The sequence below is a fragment of the Herpailurus yagouaroundi genome, unplaced genomic scaffold (assembly GCF_014898765.1).
Source record: "Herpailurus yagouaroundi ecotype Mexico unplaced genomic scaffold, PumYag 182, whole genome shotgun sequence".
NCBI classification, from domain to species: domain Eukaryota; kingdom Metazoa; phylum Chordata; class Mammalia; order Carnivora; family Felidae; genus Herpailurus; species Herpailurus yagouaroundi.
Window position 1 is genome coordinate 59,543,746 of NW_024412413.1, and position 21,017 is coordinate 59,564,762.

At 40.6% G+C, this 21,017-nt stretch overlaps 1 protein-coding gene across 3 annotated transcripts in view; it reads right to left on the reverse strand.

The window, feature by feature from the left end:
- Positions 1 to 21,017, reverse strand: part of RBMS2 (RNA binding motif single stranded interacting protein 2) — a 72,634-nt gene that overhangs the window by 7,543 nt on the left and 44,074 nt on the right. For all 3 annotated transcript variants that reach the window (XM_040491698.1, XM_040491697.1, XM_040491699.1), the window contains 7 exons: positions 16,345 to 16,403; positions 15,407 to 15,498; positions 13,796 to 13,953; positions 7,152 to 7,231; positions 6,907 to 7,016; positions 6,525 to 6,571; positions 6,262 to 6,355 (listed from right to left, as the gene is read on the reverse strand). In XM_040491698.1, the coding sequence (XP_040347632.1) occupies positions 6,262 to 6,355; positions 6,525 to 6,571; positions 6,907 to 7,016; positions 7,152 to 7,231; positions 13,796 to 13,953; positions 15,407 to 15,498; positions 16,345 to 16,403 (640 nt within the window). The remainder of the gene's footprint in view (positions 1 to 6,261; positions 6,356 to 6,524; positions 6,572 to 6,906; positions 7,017 to 7,151; positions 7,232 to 13,795; positions 13,954 to 15,406; positions 15,499 to 16,344; positions 16,404 to 21,017) is intronic.

The window sequence follows — 21,017 nt, forward strand, 5'->3', positions numbered from 1 at the left end:
ATTTAAAAATGGGCAAAGGATAGGAATAGATACTTCTCCAAGAAGATTCACAAATGGCCAATAAGCACATGAAAGAGGTTCAACATCATTCGTCACTAGGGAAATGCAAATCAAAACCACGATGAGATACAACTTCATACGCACTAGGATGGCTGTAATTAAAGGGAGAGGATAACAAGTGTCATATACTGCGGGCAGGAATGTAAAATGGTACAGCAGCTTTGGAAAACAGTTTGGCAACTGCTCAAAAAATTAAACACAGAGTTCCTATGTAACCCAGCAAGTTCACTTGGAGGTATATACCCAAGAGAAACTAAAACATGTGTTGACACAATAATTGTACACAAACGTTCAAAGCAGTATTATTCACAATACCCAAAAGGCAGAAACAACTCAAAGAGACATCAACTGATAAGTGAATAGCAAAATGTGGTATAGTCCCACAAAGGAATGTGACTGATTCAGTCATAAAAAAGAACCAAGTACCACTATATGCTACAACACGTTAAACCTTGAGAGCATGCTAAGTGAAAGAAGCTTGACACAAAAGACATATACTGTATGCTTCCATTTATTTTTTAAAAAATTTTTAATGTTTTATTTTTGAGAGAAAGAGACAGAGCACGAGTGGAGAGGGGCAGAGAGGGAGACACAGAATCCGAAGCAGGCTCCAGGCTCTGAGCTGTCAACACAGAACCCGGCATGGGGCTCGGACCCATGAACTGTCAGATCATGATCCAAGCCAAAGTCGGAGGCTCAACCGACCCAGCCACCCAAGAGCCCTGTATGCTTCCAATTATATGAAGTATCCAGAGTCGACAAATCTATACCCATAGAAAGTATATTAGTGGTTGCCAGGGGGTGGGGGTGAGGGAGAATGGACAGTGACTACTAATGGGTACAGAGTCTCTTTCTGAGGTGATAAAAATATTCTGGAATTAGACAGTGGTGATACTTGCATAACTTTGCAAAATATGCTAGAAATTACAGACTTGTCTACTTTAAGTGGGTGAATTTATTTTCATTTTTTAAAATTTTCTTAAATATGAAATTTATTGTCAAATTGGTTTCCATACAACACCCAGTGCTCATCACAAAAGGTGCCCTCCTCAATACCCATCACCCACCCTCCCCTCCCTCCCACCCCCCATCAACCCTCAGTTTGTTCTCAGTTTTTAAGAGTCTCTTATGCTTTGGCTCTCTCCCTCTCTAACCTCTTTTTTTTTTCTTCCCCTCCCCCATAGACTTCTGTTAAGTTTCTCAGGATCCACATAAGAGTGAAAACATATGGTATCTGTCTTTCTCTGTATGACTTATTTCACTTAACACTCTCCAGTTCCATGCACGCTGCTACAAAAGGCCACATTTCATTCTTTCTCATTGCCACGCACTATTCCATTGTGTATATAAACCACAATTTCTTTATCCATTCGTCAGTTGATGGACATTTAGGCTCTTTCCATAATTTGGCTATTGTTGAGAGTGCTGCTCTAAACATTGGGGTACAAGTGCCCCTATGCATCAGCACTCCTGTATCCCTTGGGTAAATTCCTAGCAGTGCTATTGCTGGGTCATAGGGTAGGTCTATTTTTAATTTTTTGAGAAACCTCCACACTGTTTTCCAGAATGGCTGCACCAGTTTGCATTCCCACCAAGAGTGCAAGAGGGTTCCCGTTTCTCCACATCCTCGCCAGCATCTATAGTCTCCTGATTTGTTCATTTTAGCCACTCTGACTGGCGTAAGGTGATATCTGAGTGTGGTTTTGATTTAAGTGGGTGAACTTTATGGCATATGAAGTATATCTCAATTTTAAAATGGAAAAAAATTAGCAATGAGAAACTAGAAATGCATCACAATAAACAAGTAGGTTTACCCCATAAATATAAGGATTGTTCAACATCAGATACTCTATAAACAAAAGTCAAAATTGAAGGAGAAAGCCATAGTATGAGATGCTGAAAAGGCATTTGATAAAATCCAGCAGCAATTTATTAAAAACAAACAAACAAAAAAACACCAAAAAGTGAAATAGAGACTAGAAACTACATACATATATTGAAAGCTATTACCAAAACCTAGCTGTTAACATTAACCTAAACAAAGAAATATTAAAACCCCTGCATTTATGAAAATAGTAGTTTACAGTAGGGTCAAACAGGTTACAATTAGATAAGAACACAATGGCATAAAATTGGAAAGAAAGAGAAAGCTATGATTTTGCACTGATGATATAACTGTATACCTAGAAAACTTAAAAGACTCAGTAAAAAAAAAAAAAATGCTAGTAGTAGTATTTAGCATGGTAGCTGCATACAAGATAGATGAACATAAACCAATAGCTTTTCTTTAGTGTATCCAGAAGTATCTAGAAATGCTTATAAAAACTATGGAACACTTAGGAATATATTCAACAAGAAAAGTATAAGACCTATGTAAACAACACGAAAACCTTGTTGACGGACATAAAAAGAGATTTAAAAACATGAAAAGAAATACCAAATCTTGGGTGGAGGGAATACTTTTAAAAAAGTCAATTCTCAAAAAAAAAGTCAGTTCTCTTAAACTAATCAATTTAATGTAATTCTAATTAAAATTATCAGTTTTCCGGGGCGCCTGGGTGGCTTGGTCGGTTAAGCGTCCGACTTCGGCTCAGGTCATGATCTCACGGTCCGTGAGTTCGAGCCCCGCGTCGGGCTCTGTGCTGACAGCTCAGAGCCTGGAGCCTGTTTCAGATTCTGTGTCTCCCTCTCTCTCTGCCCCTCCCCTGTTCATGCTCTGTCTCTCTCTGTCTCAAAAATAAATAAACGTTAAAAAAAATTTTTTTTTTTAATTATCAGTTTTCCAAAAATTAGATAAAATGATCAATCATAAACTTTATACAGAAGAGTAAATGCCAAAAATAGCAAAAATACTGAAAAATTTGGAACAGGTTTGTCTTATATTGGACCATATTATGAAAGCCACTGTGATCAAGTCAACGCATCACTGGAGTAAGAACAGACACAATGAGCACTGAAAGAGGATAAAGGATACAGAAACAAACCCCAATATTTATTATATGACAAAGGTGACAATTTAATTCACCATTTTTAATAAAAAAATTTTTTTTAATGTTTTATTTTTTTGAGAGAGAGACAGAGTGCAAGTGGGGGAGGGAGAGAGAGAGGGAGACACAGAATCTGAAGCAGGCTCCAGGCTCCGAGCTGTCAGCACAAAGTCTGATGCAGGGCTTGCAAACTGTGAGATCATGACCTGAGCTGCAGTCAGATGCTTAACTGACTGAGCCACCCAGGGGTCCCACCATTAATTTTTAATTTAATTCACCATGTTAATAATACATTAATTCAAATATGATGATATAATAATCTGGTGCTAGGACAACTCGTTAACATTCTGAAAGAATTCCATAAAATCCCTATCTGGTGGGGTACGTGGCTGGCCCAGTCAGTGGACTGTGTGACTCTTGATCTCAGGGTTGTGAGGTTGAGCCCCTGTGTTGAATGCAGAGATTACTTATAAAATCTTTAGGGGTACCTGGGTGGCTCAGTCAATTAAGCAACAACTCCTGATTTTGGCTCAGGTCATGATCTCATGGTTCATGAGATCAAGCCCCATGAGTCTGAGCTCTGCACTGCACTGACAACTCAGAGTCTGCTTAGGATTCTCTCTTTCCTTTGCTCTCTGCCCCTCCCCAGCTCACATGGGCATACACGCACTCTCTCTCAAAAATAAACATTAAAAAAAAATCCCTATCTGCTACCATATACAAAAATAAATTCCTGGGGGCGCCTGGGTGGCTCAGTTGGTTAAGCGTCCAACTCTCTTGATTTCGGCTCAGGTCATGATCTCACAGTTTATGAATTCAAGCCCTGCACTGTCAGCACAGAGCCTTCTTGGGATTCTCTCTCTCCCTCTCTCTCTCTGCCCTTCCCCTGTTCACACTCTCTCTCACAAAATAAACTTTAAAATATATATATTAAAAAAATAACTTCCTGATGATTACATATTTAAATGTAAAACAATCAAAATAAATCTTGGAGGGGGCACCTGGGTGGCTCAGTTGGTTAAGTGTCCAACTTCAGCTTAGGTCATAATGGTTCTTTGCCCTTCCCCCACTCATGCTCTCTTTCTCCCAAATATAAACATTTAAAAAAATAATAATTAAAAAAAAATTCTTGCCTCCTACCCTAGATGTATTGAATTGGAAATTCTTTGTGTGGTGCCCAGTAATTTAAGTTTGATAAGCTCTCCAAGTGATTCAGATTTACAGTTCAAGACTGAGGACCACAACACAAAGTCAATGGACAAAAAATAAATTTGGAAAAAAATATTTGTAAGAAAGATAACCAGAGGATTAATACTTAAATAATATACAAATAAGTTTTTTATAAGTTGATGGGAAAGGAATAACCAAACAAAAAAATGGGCCAAGCATATGAAGAGCAATCAGAGAAGAGCAAATCAAAATATGATAAATGCAAAAAAAAAAAAAACCACAACAAAAAACGCTTAAACTCAGCTATAGTCAGGGAAGTGCAAATTAAATAACAATGCAGGGGTGCCTGGGTGGCTCAGTTGGTTAAGCATCCCTTCTGACTTCAGCTCAGGTCATGATCTAACAGTTGGTGGGTTCGAACCCCATGTCAGGCTCTGTGCCTGGAGCCTGTTCAGATTCTGTGTCTCCCTCTCTCTCTGCCCCTCCCCCACTCATGCTCCATTTCTGTCTCAAAAATAAACATAAAAAAAAATTTAAAGCAACAATGCACTTCACACCTATCAAAACAGGAAAAACTTAAAAAGAGCAATGTCACTTACGGCTGGAGGGAAATGGGCACTCCCATACATTGTTTCAGTTCACTCCCATAATGTGAACTGAAACATTATGGAAAGCAATTTGGAAAGCCTTTATGGAAAGCAATCTGGCAACATCTATAAAACTGAAAGTCCAAGGGCGCCTGGGTGGCTCAGTCCGTCAAGCACCAGACCTTGGGTTGCAGTTCAAGGCATGCATGATCCCACTTTTCCTAAGACTGTATCTCCCCCCACCCCCCCAACTGTGTTCGGCTCCTGTGCTGACAGTGCAGAGCCTGCTTGGGATTCTCTGTCTCTCCCTTTCTCTGTCCCTCTTCTGCTCACATGCGCTCTCTTCCTCTCTCTCAAAATAAATAAACTTTAAAAATACATATTAAAAACAAAAAGAACCCTGAAAGTCCATATATTATTCAACCTAGCAATCATGCTCCTTGGACTCTAGTCCCCAGAAATAAAAGTACTCAAACTTAAGGATGTAGCCATAGGGGTCTTTACTTATGAGTGGTTTTATTTCTGGGAGCTAGAGTCCAAGGAATGTGCCTGCTAAGTTGAATAATACATGGATTGGAGTGTTATTTGTACCAGAAAAACTCTGAAATCCAAGTGAATACCCTTCACCAAGATAGAGTTGAAGAATTCTGGTATATCTGCAGCATGAAATATAATGCAACTATTTAAAAAAAGAAATAATTAAAATAAAGAACCTCAACATTAACTACATTAGAATCACATGTAGAGCTTGTTAAAAATTTAGCTTTCCAGGGGGGTGGAGGGGTGGGGTGAAGATGGACGAAATAGGTGGAAGGGATTATGAGCTACAGACTACCAGGTATGAAGTGAGTCACAGATATGAAAAGTACAGCATAGGGAATACAGTCGATAATACTATAATAACTTTGTATGGTGACAGATTGCTGGGACTCATCCCCAGAGTTTCTAATTCAGCAGATATGGGGTGGAACCCAGGAATTTATGTTTTTTAAAATTCTCAGGTGATTCTACTGGTCTAGGGACCACACTTTTGAGAATCACTGGTTTAAGATACTGTTAAGTGAGAGGAGAGAAGTATAAAAATATATTTAATATGGCCATATTTCTGTAAAATAAACGATGACTTCCAAAACTGTATACACATTAAACGATGACTTCCAAAACTGTATACATATGTGTATATCACATGAAGAAAAATATGGAATTTTTTGAAATATATGGAAAGGAAATTAATATGGGTTTACTTATGGGGTGGTAGACAGAGAGTAAGAGGATGCTACCATAACAGTCTATATGTATGTAATGTGATCACATGTTATGCTTTCAACTAAAATGATTTGTGAGCAATATACATAAAGGAAACACCAAAAAACAAGTAGTTTCCAGCCTTATATTCCTTTACCTAAAGCACAGTGATAACAGAAAACCACCACACCCTTTTTTGGGCATGAACACACCTGATATGAAGACACAGGAGATGGAAGATACGGGGAGAGTGCAGACTGAGCAAGCATCCTGCTGGGGGTGATGTTATAAGGAGCTGGGTAAAACCTGGAAGAAGGAACCTCATTAGTAAGGAGTCACAGGAAACCACAAGGGCCCCACTAACAGACACAGCCACTTCCCACTAACTGCTGTTTAAAAATCAAGATGAAACATCCCAGTACCAGGACAGGCTGTTGTCATTTTCAGGTAGCCCAATGATAGCAAACACCCTTACCCATTCTGAAGAGCTGTGGTGGGATCATAGGTCAAAGCCATACCACCCTATAAAGGAAGAACACAGTGATCAATCATATTGTGAGCCCTTGGGTGGTAACAGGAGGAAGCCCAGAATGTCAAGACTACGATGTGTTTGATGCAACAGATTAGAGCAAAGTCTGGGCTGGTCCCATTACTGCTGTTCTGGAGTTTTTCTGGTTGTGCAGGCTGCAAAATCCCGCTCAAGACCCACACTGAAGATCATGTTAAGCAGCCAGCCATCTCTCAGTTACATGCTATAGCTCTCAAGCTTGCCACTAAACTCACAGAAATCAGGCCATGGTAATTTCCATTCCACTTTAATAACCTTAGTACTCCTGTCTCCTCAGAGGTCCTCTTACCACATCTCCATTCCTTGGCCAGGCCCGTCCATTTTGCACATATTTTCCTTGGTTCTGTCGTTTCTTTGGACCACCATCAGCAAATTTGCAAAGCAAGGGATCAGAAGGGGCTGCCAAGAAAGCAAGCAAACAGGCAGCTGAGTCCTACCTCACTTAGTCCATTCACACTCATGCAAAATGCCTCCAGAATCTTCCCTGGAAGTAACAATCTGTGGCTCTCTCATCCTGATTCCCAGATGCCTCACCTGGTACTCCAGCAGGTGTCTTAATATATTTTCCATTAAAGTGGGTGATGATGGCTTCACACTTCTCTGTGGACTCCATCCTAAGGAGCACAAGAGGGGTTAGGCTCTAGCTTCTCCAGGATCTGTGCTCCCCCTACATTCAAAGAGAAAGCTCTAAGTTCCCAGCCCCACAAATGCTCCAAAAATTATGACTCTAGAAACACAGTTTTCTCCACACAAATTCAAGGTATCTTGAAGAGGCAACCGCATCTTTTTTTTAAATGTTTATTTTTTGAGAGAAAGAAAGAGAGAGCACAAGCAGGGAAGAGGCAGACAGACAGGGAGACACAGAATTCAAAGCAGGCTCTAGGCTCTGCACAGAGCCTGACGCAGGGCTCAAACTCAAGAGCTGTGAGATTGTGACCTGAGCCGAAGTCAGGTGCTTAACCAACTGAGCCACCCAGGCACCCTGTGGCAACCCCAGCGTCTAAAAGCTCCCTCAACTGGCTCATATAGGGCTCCTAAAAGGAAAAATGAAGATCCTCATGCTATGAATATCCCAAAGAAGTTACTGATGGATAGGCCCACTATTAGGTCTGGTTCACAAACAAGAATAGAATAAATAGTGGCTGTCACCATTATTTATTTTATTTTATTACTTATTTCTTAGGAATAACCTTTTTTTTTTAATGTATATTTTTGAGAGACAGAGAACAAGTGTGACCAGGGGAGGAGCACAGAGAGGGGGGCGGACAGAGGATCCCAAGCAGTCTCTGTGCTGACGGCAGCGGGCCCAATGTGAGGCTCAAACTCATAAACCATGAGATCATGACCTGAGCCGATGTCTGGACACCTAACCAAATGACCCACCCAGACACCAGATTTTTTTATTTAAAAATTTTTTTAATATTTATTTGAGAGAGGGAGAGTATATACAATACAACTGAAGGAGGAACAAAGAGAGAGGGAGAGAGGGCATTCCAAGCAGGCTCCACGTTGTCAGACAGAGCCCAACGTGGGGCTCAATCTCACAAACTGTGAGATCATGACCTTATCCAAAATCAAGAGTAGAACAATGGGGCGCCTGGGTGGCGCAGTCGGTTGAGCGCCCGACTTCAGCCAGGTCACGATCTCGCGGTCCGTGAGTTCGAGCCCCGTGTCAGGTTCTGGGCTGACAGCTCAGAGCCTGGAGCCTGTTTCCGATTCTGTGTCTCCCTCTCTCTCTGCCCCTCCCCTGTTCATGCTCTGTCTCTCTCTGTCCCCAAAATAAATAAACGTTGAAAAAAAAAATTAAAAAAAAAAAAAAAAGAGTAGAACACTTAACCAACTGAACCACCCAGGCTCCCCTGCTATTTTTTTTTTTTTTTTTAAATAAGCTCTATGCCTAGTGTGGGGTTTGAACTCATGACCCTGAGATCAAGAATCACATGCTCTACCCACTGAACCAGCCAGGTACCCCATGTCACCATTAGTTTTTATTACAAAATGCCTAACTTCACTCCAATAAAACTGTACAAGCTAAGAACTTGCTAATGTTTATTTTTTGCTTTTGTAGTCTAATTAGCTCCTAATAATATTAAGATTTTATAAAACTGTAAGAGGAAAGGGAAGACAGAGTTCATGGTCTATAGTGACAGAAACAATGTTGGGAACTACTGAGTTAAAGTGTCTTATTGGGGAAAGACGACAAGTAAGAAACTAGAAAATCTAGATTCCAGCACCAGTTTACTACCCAAAGTTCTGTGAGTTAGGACCTGCACAAAAACCCACTGGACCTATTCCTCATTTCTGCTTTAGGGATAATATCCACCCTACCCTATTGCAGATCAAATGAGATCATGTCTTTGAAGTGTGTTCTAAAAATTCTAAGGGTCTATATGACACAAGGTACAGTATCTTCCCCTCCTTCCATATTTAAAGTAAATCTCATTGCATTTTCTATGCCAATAACCACTAAAAATATGAACCATTCCTATGAAGGTGGTCATTTTAAAACGGTCTCAAATGGAACCTTTTAGGGAAAAACCACAACCTAGGTATTCCACAGCAGCAGTCTTTAGTTGGGTTACTTCTACTCCTTAATCTTCCAGAAGGCTACGCAGGCATGGGGTATTTTAAGAGAACTGTTTTCAGACCCTCCACTTCCTCATAAGCTCTTTCCTAAAACTGGTCTGCCTGGGGAGAGCCTGTGGCCACCAAAGGTCAAGTGCCCTCTCACAGCCACCCCTTTCCACAGATTTTGCACCCATCCCCAAACTCCACAAGAGGCAATGATGCCTGACTTTTAAATCATTTTGTAAGTCAGATGTTTCTAATTCTTCTTTCCAACAAGCTGGATAACTCAGTAGGTTGTTAACGGACACATTAAAAAATCAATTTTGACAAATCAATCACATTGGTTATTGGCATATAAATAAGAATTCAAAGAATTCCTATTTTAACAAAACTCTTTCTATTCCCATTTACTTATTTGTGTGAACAGGTTTCTCAGCATGAAAACAAAAAAACAGTTACAGAGAAGTACGACAGAATGATCCATAAAAAGACTTTCAACTATAAAAATATTTTATACTGGAATACAATTTTGTAAGGAAATGGAATGGAAATACAAGATCAAGAAAAGGGGGGGGGCGGTGCCTAGGTGGCTCAGTTGGTTAAGTGTGTGTTGATCTCAGCTTAGGTCATGACCTCATAGTTTGTGGAGTCGAGCCCCGCATCTGGCTCTATGCTGACGGCATGGAGCCTGCTTGGGATTCTCCCCCTCTCTCTCTGCCCCGTCCCCCGTCAAAATAAATAAATAAAATTTAAATAGTCCCTAAACACATCAGTCTATTAAAAAAAAAAAAAAAAGAAGGGGCACCTGGGTGGCTCAGTCAGTTAAGCATCTGACTTAGGCTCATGTCATGATCTCCCAGTTCATGAATTCGAGCCCTGTTTTGGGCTCTGTGCTGACAGCTCAGAGCCTGGAGCCTGCTTCAGATTCTGTGTCTCCTTCTCTCTTTGCCCCTCCCCTGCTTGTGCTCTCTCTCTCTCAAAAATAAATAAAAAACACTAAAAAAAATTTTTTTTTAAAGAGAAAGAACATCATAATAAGAATGATCTAAGAGTTATGACTATTGGGGCGCCTGGGTGGCTCAGTCAGTTAAGCGTTTGGCTCTTGACTTGAGCTTAGATCATGATCTCGTAAGTTCAAGACCCACATCAGGCTCTGCCCTGGCAGTGTGGGGCCTACTTGGGATTCTCTCTCAATCTCTCTGTCCCTACCCCATTTGCACGCCTCTCTCTAAAAAAAAAAAAAAAATCAATAAACTTAAAAAAAAAAGTTATAACTATTAAAAAAGAAATGTCCTATATATTTTTAAAAGGATGATTTTGTATATCACATTGCTATGACATTTAGATATATTTGCATACATTTATAAATGACATGACAGTTTTATTTAAAATGTCAATAATGGGGCGCCTGGGTGGCGCAGTCGGTTAAGCGTCCGACTTCAGCCAGGTCACGATCTCGCGGTCCGTGAGTTCGAGCCCCGCATCAGGCTCTGGGTTGATGGCTCAGAGCCTGGAGCCTGTTTCCGATTCTGTGTCTCCCTCTCTCTCTGCCCCTCCCCCGTTCATGCTCTGTCTCTCTCTGTCCCAAAAATAAATAAACGTTGAAAAAAAAATTAAAATGTCAATACTTGTAATTTGCTGGAAATTATACTTTGCAAGATCTAAATGTATGAAGAAAATATGTAGATAGTAACATAGAAAGATGCAAAAGATTTCAGTTTTTCAAGTCTTCAAAGCCACAGTTTCCAAACTGGGCTCGGAGGTACCCTGTGCCTCTGCAGTGAGCTCACAGAGGCACACACAGGGAATTTTTGAACTTTCTGAAGAAAATACAGCAACATCTGTTGGATACTGGATGGACTACTAACTCTAAACAGGTCACTATTTCAACATTAGATCACCCTACAATCCTTTGATAATGTATTATTACAAAGCTAGTTTTTCAATGGTGGCTACGACAAAAGCAAATACCATAAGAAAACCAGTAACAGGAAATAAGGGTGTGTCTAATCTGATTCCAAGGCTTGAGAAGTTGTGCAGTGTTCAACGGATGCACATCCCATTTGTAAGTATAGTAAGTATAAAGATTGAAATAAAAATATTTTCTCTTTTAATGCATTTTTGAAATAGCTACAATTTTTTTAATTAATTTTTTTTTTATTTTAGAGAGAGTGCACAAGTGGGGGAGAGAATCCCACAATCCCAGGATCATGACCTGAGCCAAAATCAAGCAAAAACCGACTGAGCCACCCAGGCACTCCAAAATAGCTACAAAATTTTTAACATAAAAACTTTTTGAGTTGTTTAGACCATTAAATTACTCAATAAACTGAACTGTTACGCATTTCTTTTGCTCAGCTTTTTTGTTTTTTGTTTTGTTTTTAAATAAACTCTACCCCAATGTGGGGCTCGAACATACAACCCCAGAATCAAGAGTCGCATGCTCTACTGACTGAACCAGCTGGGTGCCCCTTCAAGTATTTCTTTTGGTCTAGAGCAAAAAACAAAGTACTGAGACAACATAAGGTGCCATGAACTGAAAAAGGTTGAGAACCTCTGCTTTAAGAGTATGGGAGCAAAAAAAGAAAAAAAAAAAAAAGTCTGATGACTTCAAGCCTAGGAACTCTCCTTTAGTTATACTTGGGATTGCCAGCAGGTGGTGCTACCAAGATTGAGTTTCCAAGATCTGAAATACTCCAGAGTAAGGGAGTGTTCCTGGACCAGACAAGATATTTTAACACAAAATGGGAACTTCAGATCACTTATTCCAATAGTTTTCAAACTTTTAGAAAAAGTGACAGAATCTCCGTTTAAACAAAATCTTAAAATAAAGGCAGCACCATTTCTTAAGTGGGCTAGGAGATTATGAAGCCCTACAAATGACACTTAAGCCCAGAAGAGGTAGGCAACCTGGAGAACTCCGCAGCTGTAGGGTATACCTTAAGAAAACCACTCATCTATATCAATCTCCACTTCACAGAGTAAACCAAGTCACATAAAGGTCTGATATCACAGGGGCAATTAGTGGCAGAGTTGGTCTAGGATCTAAGTCTCTCAACAGAACTGAAAAGGTAGACCAAATCTTCATCCCACTGATTTTAAAGCCAGAAGGATTACCACTCACCGTGGGACCTTGCACAAATCACTTTATATTGGGGACTCTGGTTTCCTTATCTATAAAATGGCTTTTTTTTAGAGTATCCTTTTATTTTTATTTTTTTGAGAGAGAGAGTAAGCACATGAGTGGACAGAAGCACATGAAGGACAGAAGGAAAGACAGAATCCCAAGCAGGCTCCACACCCAGTGCAGAGTGCAACACGGAGTTCAATCCCATGATCCTGGGATCATAACCTGAGTCAACAAGAGTTAGAAGCTCAACTGACTGAGCCACCCAGGTGTCCTGGTTTCCTTAAAACAGAGAATATTTACCGTAAAACCTTGGATTGCAAGTAACTTGTTCTGTGAATGTTCTGCAAGATGAACAAACATTTCTAATAAATTTTAACTTGATAAATGAGCAATGTCTTACAATACAAGTTGTATGTGACGCCAAATGTCACATGATCACAACTGAGCCAATGGTTCTTCTCTCTCTCTCTTTCTGCGGGACTGTGGGTGATCATCTCTATGCTTGAATGCTCAGTCTTAGGCCACGGTGTTTGGCAGAAATCAGTGATTTTTCAGAACCTTGGAAGATGCCCACAACAGGCACTAGTGCATTTTTTGTCACTTCAAAGCACCTATGGACAGTCCTTTGCTCTTGTATGGACAGTCCACACAAGAGTAAACTTAGGAATGCTTTGCTTCGTTCTAGGTCAGGCTGCCTGCAGGTATACAGACCTTTCCCTCTGCTGCCTTATTGCCAGATACATTAAATACAGTATATGATAAGAGTTTATTAATATTGCACTGGAGTCAACATCCGTGTGACCATATACTATGGCCGCCATGTAGAAAAAGATTCCACTGAGCCAACAGATAGCAGTGATTCTGTTAGTGAAAGTCGCCCTACACAATAACCCAACTCTCTCTTGTCTCCCTCACACCAGCCATGAAGGTTTTCAAAGGTAAGTGCAGGTTAATTTATTTTTCTTTATACTTTTTATTATAGTAATCATTTTTAGTAATAATTTTCATATGAATATTTTTGAGTTGTAGAACGAATCATCTGAGTTTCCATTATTTCTTATGCAGAAATTCACATTGATATTCAAGAGCTTTGGATTACAAGCATGTTTCCGGAATGAATTATGCTCGCAAACCAAGGTTTTACTATATTTCGTGGGGTTGTTGTAAAGATTAAATGAGATAATAGAATGAGAAACTATTCAGTAAACTGTAAGAAGATATAGAATTATTGTATTCTGCTTGGGTCTGGATCAAAGGAACAAATGCTACAGTAGCAAGAAATAGTAGAGAAAGGATAAAGATTTGGGAGCAAATGGATTTTTGAGTATTGTGACCTCTAATTAAATGAATTTCTGATTCACTGTCAAGTACTTTAGGCCAATAATTTGTCCCTTGGGGGAGGGAGTATAGATTTTTTTGGTGATCTTCTAAGTGACATTCTTTATTAACTTCATCATTTCCCATTCTTGATATCCCTCACCTTGCAAAGCCAACCCCTCTGCTGGTCCCACTGGTATCTCGAAGGATTCGAGTAGAGATAACCTGGCCAAAGGGCTTCAGCATCCCCTCCAGTTCTTGTTCATCCATTGATAATGGAAGGTTTGATATGTATAAATTTGTGGGATCCTGCTCCTGTTGCTATGGGGAAAAAAGTGAGAAAATGAAGCTCACATCTCTTATCCCTCTCCCACCCTAAGCCCTCATCACAATACGACATCTCAGAAAAGAGACAGTAGGAAGGGGCCCACATAAACAAAGAGTATCTTAACTATTCATAACACCTAGTGTCACTACCATGGATTGTATGTTGAGTCGAGGGAAAAAAAAAAAAAGCAGATTCAGTATTTCCAGTACTTTACACACCCATAATAGAAGTCATTGGTGATGTTTTGGCTGTCTCTTTAAGAACTAGGCAGAGCAGCTACTCCTCCCTCCCCAGCACTGGATTCCCTTGGCCAGCACTGCTTCCCGGCTGGCCTGTTTTAAGCAATCCTCCTCCCTCCTCTTCCGGCCACAGCAGAATCCTCTGAGTAGGAATTCCTGTTCAATCCTCTGAGTAGGAATGCCTGTTCACTCTCGACTGAGAGAGAGCAGGAAGAGGGAGAAGGGGAAAGGAAAGGCAATGTGCTGGGGGCTGTGCTAAGGGGCAGATGTTTAGCTCTCGGGGTCACCATGCAGCCCTCAGAGCTCTAATCTCGTAGGAACTCTGAAGTCTCCTAAACGCCATTGTCAGAGGGCTTTTCTCAGAAAAGAGGAAAGAGGTGGAAGAGCCCCCACCAGGGGGCAGAATGTGCAAAATGGCAATAACTTCCCACAGCTGTATTTTTAAGAACTTAAGCAGTCACTGCCCTAGAGAGTAGGGTCTGGTCACCAGCAACTTCAATCCCTCTTCTGCCTTTCCCCTCAGGGCTTTGTTTTTCTTTAACCATACAGAAAAGAGTGACTGTCAGGCCCACCTCATCAGCTCTACAGAGTATTCACAATGACTTCAGAAAGGCAAGGGGGCAATCCCGCCTCAAAACAGAAGGGAGAGAAAAGCCTCAGGTTTTCTAGTAGTCTGGATTAAAACAAAAGCTCCCCAGAGACATGACAAAGAGGGTCAGCTTCCTTCCTTGCTGTGGCTTCCCTCTCCCCAACCCCTAACAATTCCCCTACAGATACCCCACCCCCAGCACAAGCAAAGGGAACAGTGTTGGGAAGTGAAGAGCACTTCTTAACTTCTGAGTTGCACAACTGGCTTCTTCATAGAATGTTGCTAAACTACCACAAGCTGTCTGGTAGGGAAGTGGGGCCAGGGTGTAAATGGAGAAACAGCAGGATGAAGGGAAGCTTCTTGACCCTCTTACCTGCTTATAATACTCGATGAGAGGAAGAGTCGACAGAGCTACCTACCACAGATTTTGAAGAACACCTTCCTCTGGCAGCCAAGGGATGCTCAATGGGACTCTGGCCCAGCCTTTCTTTGGTCAGATATAGTCAAAAACTACTGCACATGGCCCTTGCCCATCAAATTCATGGTCTTACACCCTCTGGAAGCCTTACAATTGGACCTCTGGTGCTAGGAGGAGTAGACATGGGGTAGAACCCTTACCTTTGCCATCTGTGCCTGCACACCACTGGCTTTCAGTGCTGTGACAGCTTTCTGTGCTGCCGAAGGACTGTCAAAGTCCACAAAGCCATAGCCTGGAACAGGGAAATAGCATCACTGGGAGGTGGGGGTGTAAGAGATGCAGGAGGCCCAGGCTTGTCAGAAGACAGAGGAAGAGTTATGATCCATGTAACAGGGTAGGAGGGAGAAAGAAATTAAGAGGTTTCAAGCGGTTATCCACGTGCTCTTCAAACCCCATGAGATTTAGTCTATTTTACAGCTATGCATGCCAAGGGCGATGGGGTCCTTGTGATGTTCTTGCCTTTTTCCCTCCCCCTTAAGAAATAGGAGGTTTCAGAAACTAGGATCTTCTAATAATCCACAGCCCCCACCCCTAACGAACTCTTTCCTGTTTTCTAGCCACATCCCAGGAATGCCAGGCATGTAGGGAATATAGCCTCTCCGTTGCAGACAGCCAGCCACCTGTGAGAAGCCCCACCCCACCCAATAGATAGTCCTTCACCTCCTTCTATTCCTCCATCCACACCCAGCGCTGCTCGAAACCTCAACAAATTCATCCTTACAAAATAATACCCACCAAGTCATTGCACCACTACCACTACTGCAAGGCATTTACAATGCTTTACTAAATAGAAACAATCTTACCTCCCATATCCACCATCCAATCTGGGGAAACAAGAAGTCCAAAACAGGCTGAGGGACTCTGTGCACGCTTCTAGCCTTGGGTCCCCAAAATAGCATTTTCAGCTCTAGCTATCTGGTCACCAAACAATCTAAATATCTATTAGTCTTTTAAGCCTGAAAACCTTAGAGATGCCTCCCCAGCACTGAGTACTAGGAGCTTTGAGCAGTAAAGATAAGAGACAGGGATGGCCTCACTCATAGGTGCTCTCCATCACCAAAGATAGCTGTTCTCTCACCTTTGCATTTGTTTGTACTCTTGTCCAGTATGGCCTTAGTGGAGACAATCTTGCCATATCTAAGGGAAAAGAAAATGCAAAGTGATAATGTGGGGGCAGGGATTTAGAACAGGACAGAGATCAAGACATCTGGATGAATCCTTTCTTCTAAACTGTTCCTACTCAAACCTTAATAAAAACAAGAAGAAATAAATTTAAAATGTCAAGCTCATCGGGGCGCCTGGGTTGCGCAGTCGGTTAAGCGTCCGACTTCAGCCAGGTCACGATCTCGCGGTCCGTGAGTTCGAGCCCCGCGTCGGGCTCTGGCCTGATGGCTCAGAGCCTGGAGCCTGTTTCCGATTCTGTGTCTCCCTCTCTCTCTGCCCCTCCCCTGTTCATGCTCTGTCTCTCTCTGTCCCAAAAATAAATAAATGTTGAAAAAAAAAATTTAAAATGTCAAGCTCATCATATAAACCTATTCTCCAAAGATGCCTACAAGAAATAACATAACTGCAGTCCCTACAATACCAACATGTTTCTCTCTTCTTCCCCAATTAAGACTTAGATACTAGGTGGGAAGAGACTAATCTTCTTGGGAAAAGAAGCCTGGTGATATCCACATAGTGTGTGTAGGGGCAGAGCTCTGGTTGGAATTCCTTGGGGACTAAATATAATCCTTAATAATCAATTACCTTCTTCTGGACAAATACCATTCCTATGAAAAACCTATAGACATTTCTCTTCTCTGCATCCCATTACCCGCCTCTGATTGAAGGTTAACCTGAGCCAAACTTTTTCTTTTTATATAATTTTTTTCTTCTATATAATTTTTTCTATATAACTTTATATTTTTTCTTCTATATAATTTCTATATATAATTTTCTTCTATATAATTTATTTTTTAATTTACATCCAAGTTAGTTAGCATATAGTGCAATAATGATTTCAGGAGGAGAATCCAGTGATTCATCACCTACATATAACACCCAGTGCTCATTCCTTAATGCCCCTTGCCCAATTAGACCATCCCCCACCCAAAACCCCTCCAGCAACAGTTTGTTCTCTATATTTAAGAGTCTCTTATGTGTTGTCCCCCTCCCTGTTTTATTATTTTTGCTTCCCTTCCCTTATGTTCATCTGTCCTATACCTCAAATTCCACACAGGAGTGAAGTCATATGATATCTGTCTTTCTCTAATTTCCATTAGCATAATACACTCTAGTTCCATCCACATTGTTGCAAATGGCAAGATTTCATTCTTTTTGATTGCCTAGTATTACTCCATCACATATATATATGTATATATACATATATATGTATATATACACACACACACGTACATATATATATGTATATGTACGTGTGTGTGTGTGTGTATATATATATATGTGTATACACACACACACACACACACACACACACACACACACACACACACACACACACACACTACATCTTTATCCATACATCAGTTGATGGACATTTAGGCTCTTTCCATAATTTGGCTATCGTTGACAGCACTGCTATAAACATTGGGGTGCATGTGCCCCTTCGAAACAGCACACCAGTATCCTTTGGATAAATATCCTTTGGGTTGTAGGGTAATTCTATTTTTAATTTTTTGAGGAACCTCCATACTACTTTCCAAAGTGGCTGCATCAGTTTGCATTCCTACCAGCAGTGCAAAACAGTTCCTTTTTCTCCACATCCTTGCCAACATTGGTGGTTGTCTGAGTTGTTCATTTTAGCCATTCTGACAGGTGTGAGATGGTATCTCATTATGGTTTTGATTTGTATTTCCCTGATAAAGAGTGATGTTGAGGATTTTTTTATGTGTCTGTTAGCCATCTGGAATAGGGGAATAATTCCAGTAGCCTTCTTTGGAATAGTGTCTATTCATGTCTTTTGCCCATTTCTTCACTGGATTATTTGTTTTTTGGGTATTGAGTTTGATAAGTTGTTTATAGATTTTGGATACTAACCCTTTATCTGATATGTCATTTGCAAATATCCTCTCCTAGTCCGTCAGTTGCCTTTTAGTTTGGTTGACTGTTTCCTTCACTGTGCAGAAGCTTTTTATTATGATGAGGTCCCAATAGCTCATTTTTGCTTTTGTTTCCCTTGCTTCTGGAGACATGTAAAGTAAGATGCTGCTATGGCCAATATCAAAGAGGTTGTTGCCTGTTTCATCCTCTAGGATTCTGATGGCTTCCAGTTTTACATTTAGGTCTTTCATCCATTTTGAGTTTATTTTTGTATATAGCGTAAGAAAGTGGTCCAGGTGAAGGCTTCTGCATGTTGTTGTCCGGTTTTCCCAACACCATTTGCTGAAGAGACTGTCTTTATTCCATTGGATATTCTTTCCTGCTTTGTCAAAGATTAGTTGGGTATACATTTGTGGGTCCATTTCTGGGTTCTCTATGCTGTTCCATTGATCTAAGTGTTTTTGTGCCAGTACCATACTATCTGGATGATTACAGCTTTGTAATACATCTTGATGTCTAGAATTGTGATGCCTCCAGCTTTGGTTTTCTTTTTCAGGATTGCTTTGGCTATTCAGGGTCTTTTCTGGTTCCATACAAATTTTAGGATTGTTTGCTCTAGCTCTGTGAAGAATGCTGGTGTTATTTTGACAGAGGTTGCAATGAATATGTAGATTGCTTTGGGTAGTATCAACATTTTAACAATATTTGTTCTTCCAATCCATGAGCATGGAATGTTTTTCCATTTCCTTGTATCTTCTTCAATTTCCTTCATAAATTTTCTATAGTTTTCAGTGTATAGATTTTTCACCTCTTTGGTTAGATTTATTCCTAGGTATTTTACGGGTTTTGGTGCAATAGTAAATGGGATCGCTTCCTTGATTTCTCTTTCTGCTGCTTCATTATTGGTATATAGAAATGTAGGGGCGCCTGGGTGGCTCAGTCGGTTAAGCGTCCGACTTCGGCTCAGGTCATGATCTCATGGTCTGTGAGTTCGAGCCCTGAGCCAGGCTCTGTGCTGACAGCTGAGAGCCTGGAGCCTGTTTCGGATTCTGTGTCTCCTTCTCTCTCTGACCCTCCCCCATTCATGCCCTGTCTCTGTCTCAAAAATAAATAAATGTTAAAAAAAAAACTAAAAAAAAAAAGTAACAGATTTCTGTACATTGATTTTATACCTGCAACTTTGCTGAATTCATGGATCAGTTCTGGCAGTTTTTTGTGGAATCTTTTGGGTTTTCCACATAGACTATCAAGTCATCTGCGAAGAATGAAAGTTTGCTTCTGCCTTGCCAATTTGGATGCCTTCTTTTTCTCTGTGTTGTCTGACTGCTGAAGCTAGGACTTCTAACACTATGTTGAACAACAGTGGTGAGAGGGAACATCCCTGTCGTGTTCCTGACCTTAGGGGGGAAGCTCTCAGTTTTTCCCCATTGAGGATGATATTGGTGGTAGATCTTTTGTATATATGGCTTTTATGATCTTGAGGTATGATCCTTCTATCCCTACTTTCTTGAGGGTTTTTATCAAGAAAAGATGCTGTATTTTGTCAAAAGCTTTCTCTGCATCTACTGAGAGGATCATGTGGTTCTTATTCTTTTATTAATGTGATGTGTCACACTGATTGATTTGCAGATATTGAACCAGCCCTGCATCCCAGGGACAAATCCCACTGGATTGTGGTAAATAATTCTTTTAATGTGTTGTCGGATCCAGTTGGCTAGTATAAAACTGCTCGTTTCAAACCCTAGTTCTGACACTCTATAGCTGTATGTCATTTCGGACAAGTCATTTAACCCCTATGGGCCTCAGTCCCATCATCTGTAAAGCAGAGATAGGATTGTTGGGAATACGAAATGAGTTCATGGATATAAAGCACTAATGTCTACCATATGGTAAACGCTTGAAAGTTCTTAACTACTATTATCATCGTTACTACAGTCAAGAAACTTCAACTTTAGTGCAAATGGTTCTCTGTCCTGCTTTACTTTATTCTAAGCCTTCTATTTCTCACTGTCAAGATTTGAGCATGTTAGGGAGGTGAGTGGGTACAAAACCAGGTGCAACAGCAGTGTTAAGAAATTACCCAAAACTTGACGGTAAGGTAAAGTAAAGATCGTGTATCCTTTCAATGTCATTCTGAAACACTGTCTAAAAGGCCTACTTGAAATATATTTAATTATCTAGGGGGATGTTTCTTTTTTTGACTTACTGTTTACTACTGCTTAGGGTCCAGGCCTTGTGAAGATACATATTAACTTATAGATTTTGTCCAGTAAATGCAAATAATTTCTGTCCAGTAGAAAAGAGATCCCAAAAATTCCTGTTTTATATTGTCCTATAGGATATGAACCAGTTTTGTATATAACCCAGCCATCTTTTTTTTTTTAACATTTATTTTTGAGAGAGAGAGAGAGAGAGAGAGAGAGAGAGAGAGAGTGTGTGTGTGTGTGTGTGTGTGTGTGTGTGTGTGTGTGTGTATGTGTAAACCGAGAAGGGGCAGAGACAGAGACACAGAATCCGAAGCAGGCTCCAGGCTCTGAGCTGTCAGCACAGAGCCCGACAAGGGGCTCAAACCCACGAACCATGAAATCATGACCTGAGCCAAAGTCCGGCACTTAACTGACTGAGCCATGCAGGTGCCCCCAATCTTTTTTTTTTTTTTTTTTTTTTTAAGTAGGCTTCATACCATGAGCCCAATGCAGGGCTTGAACT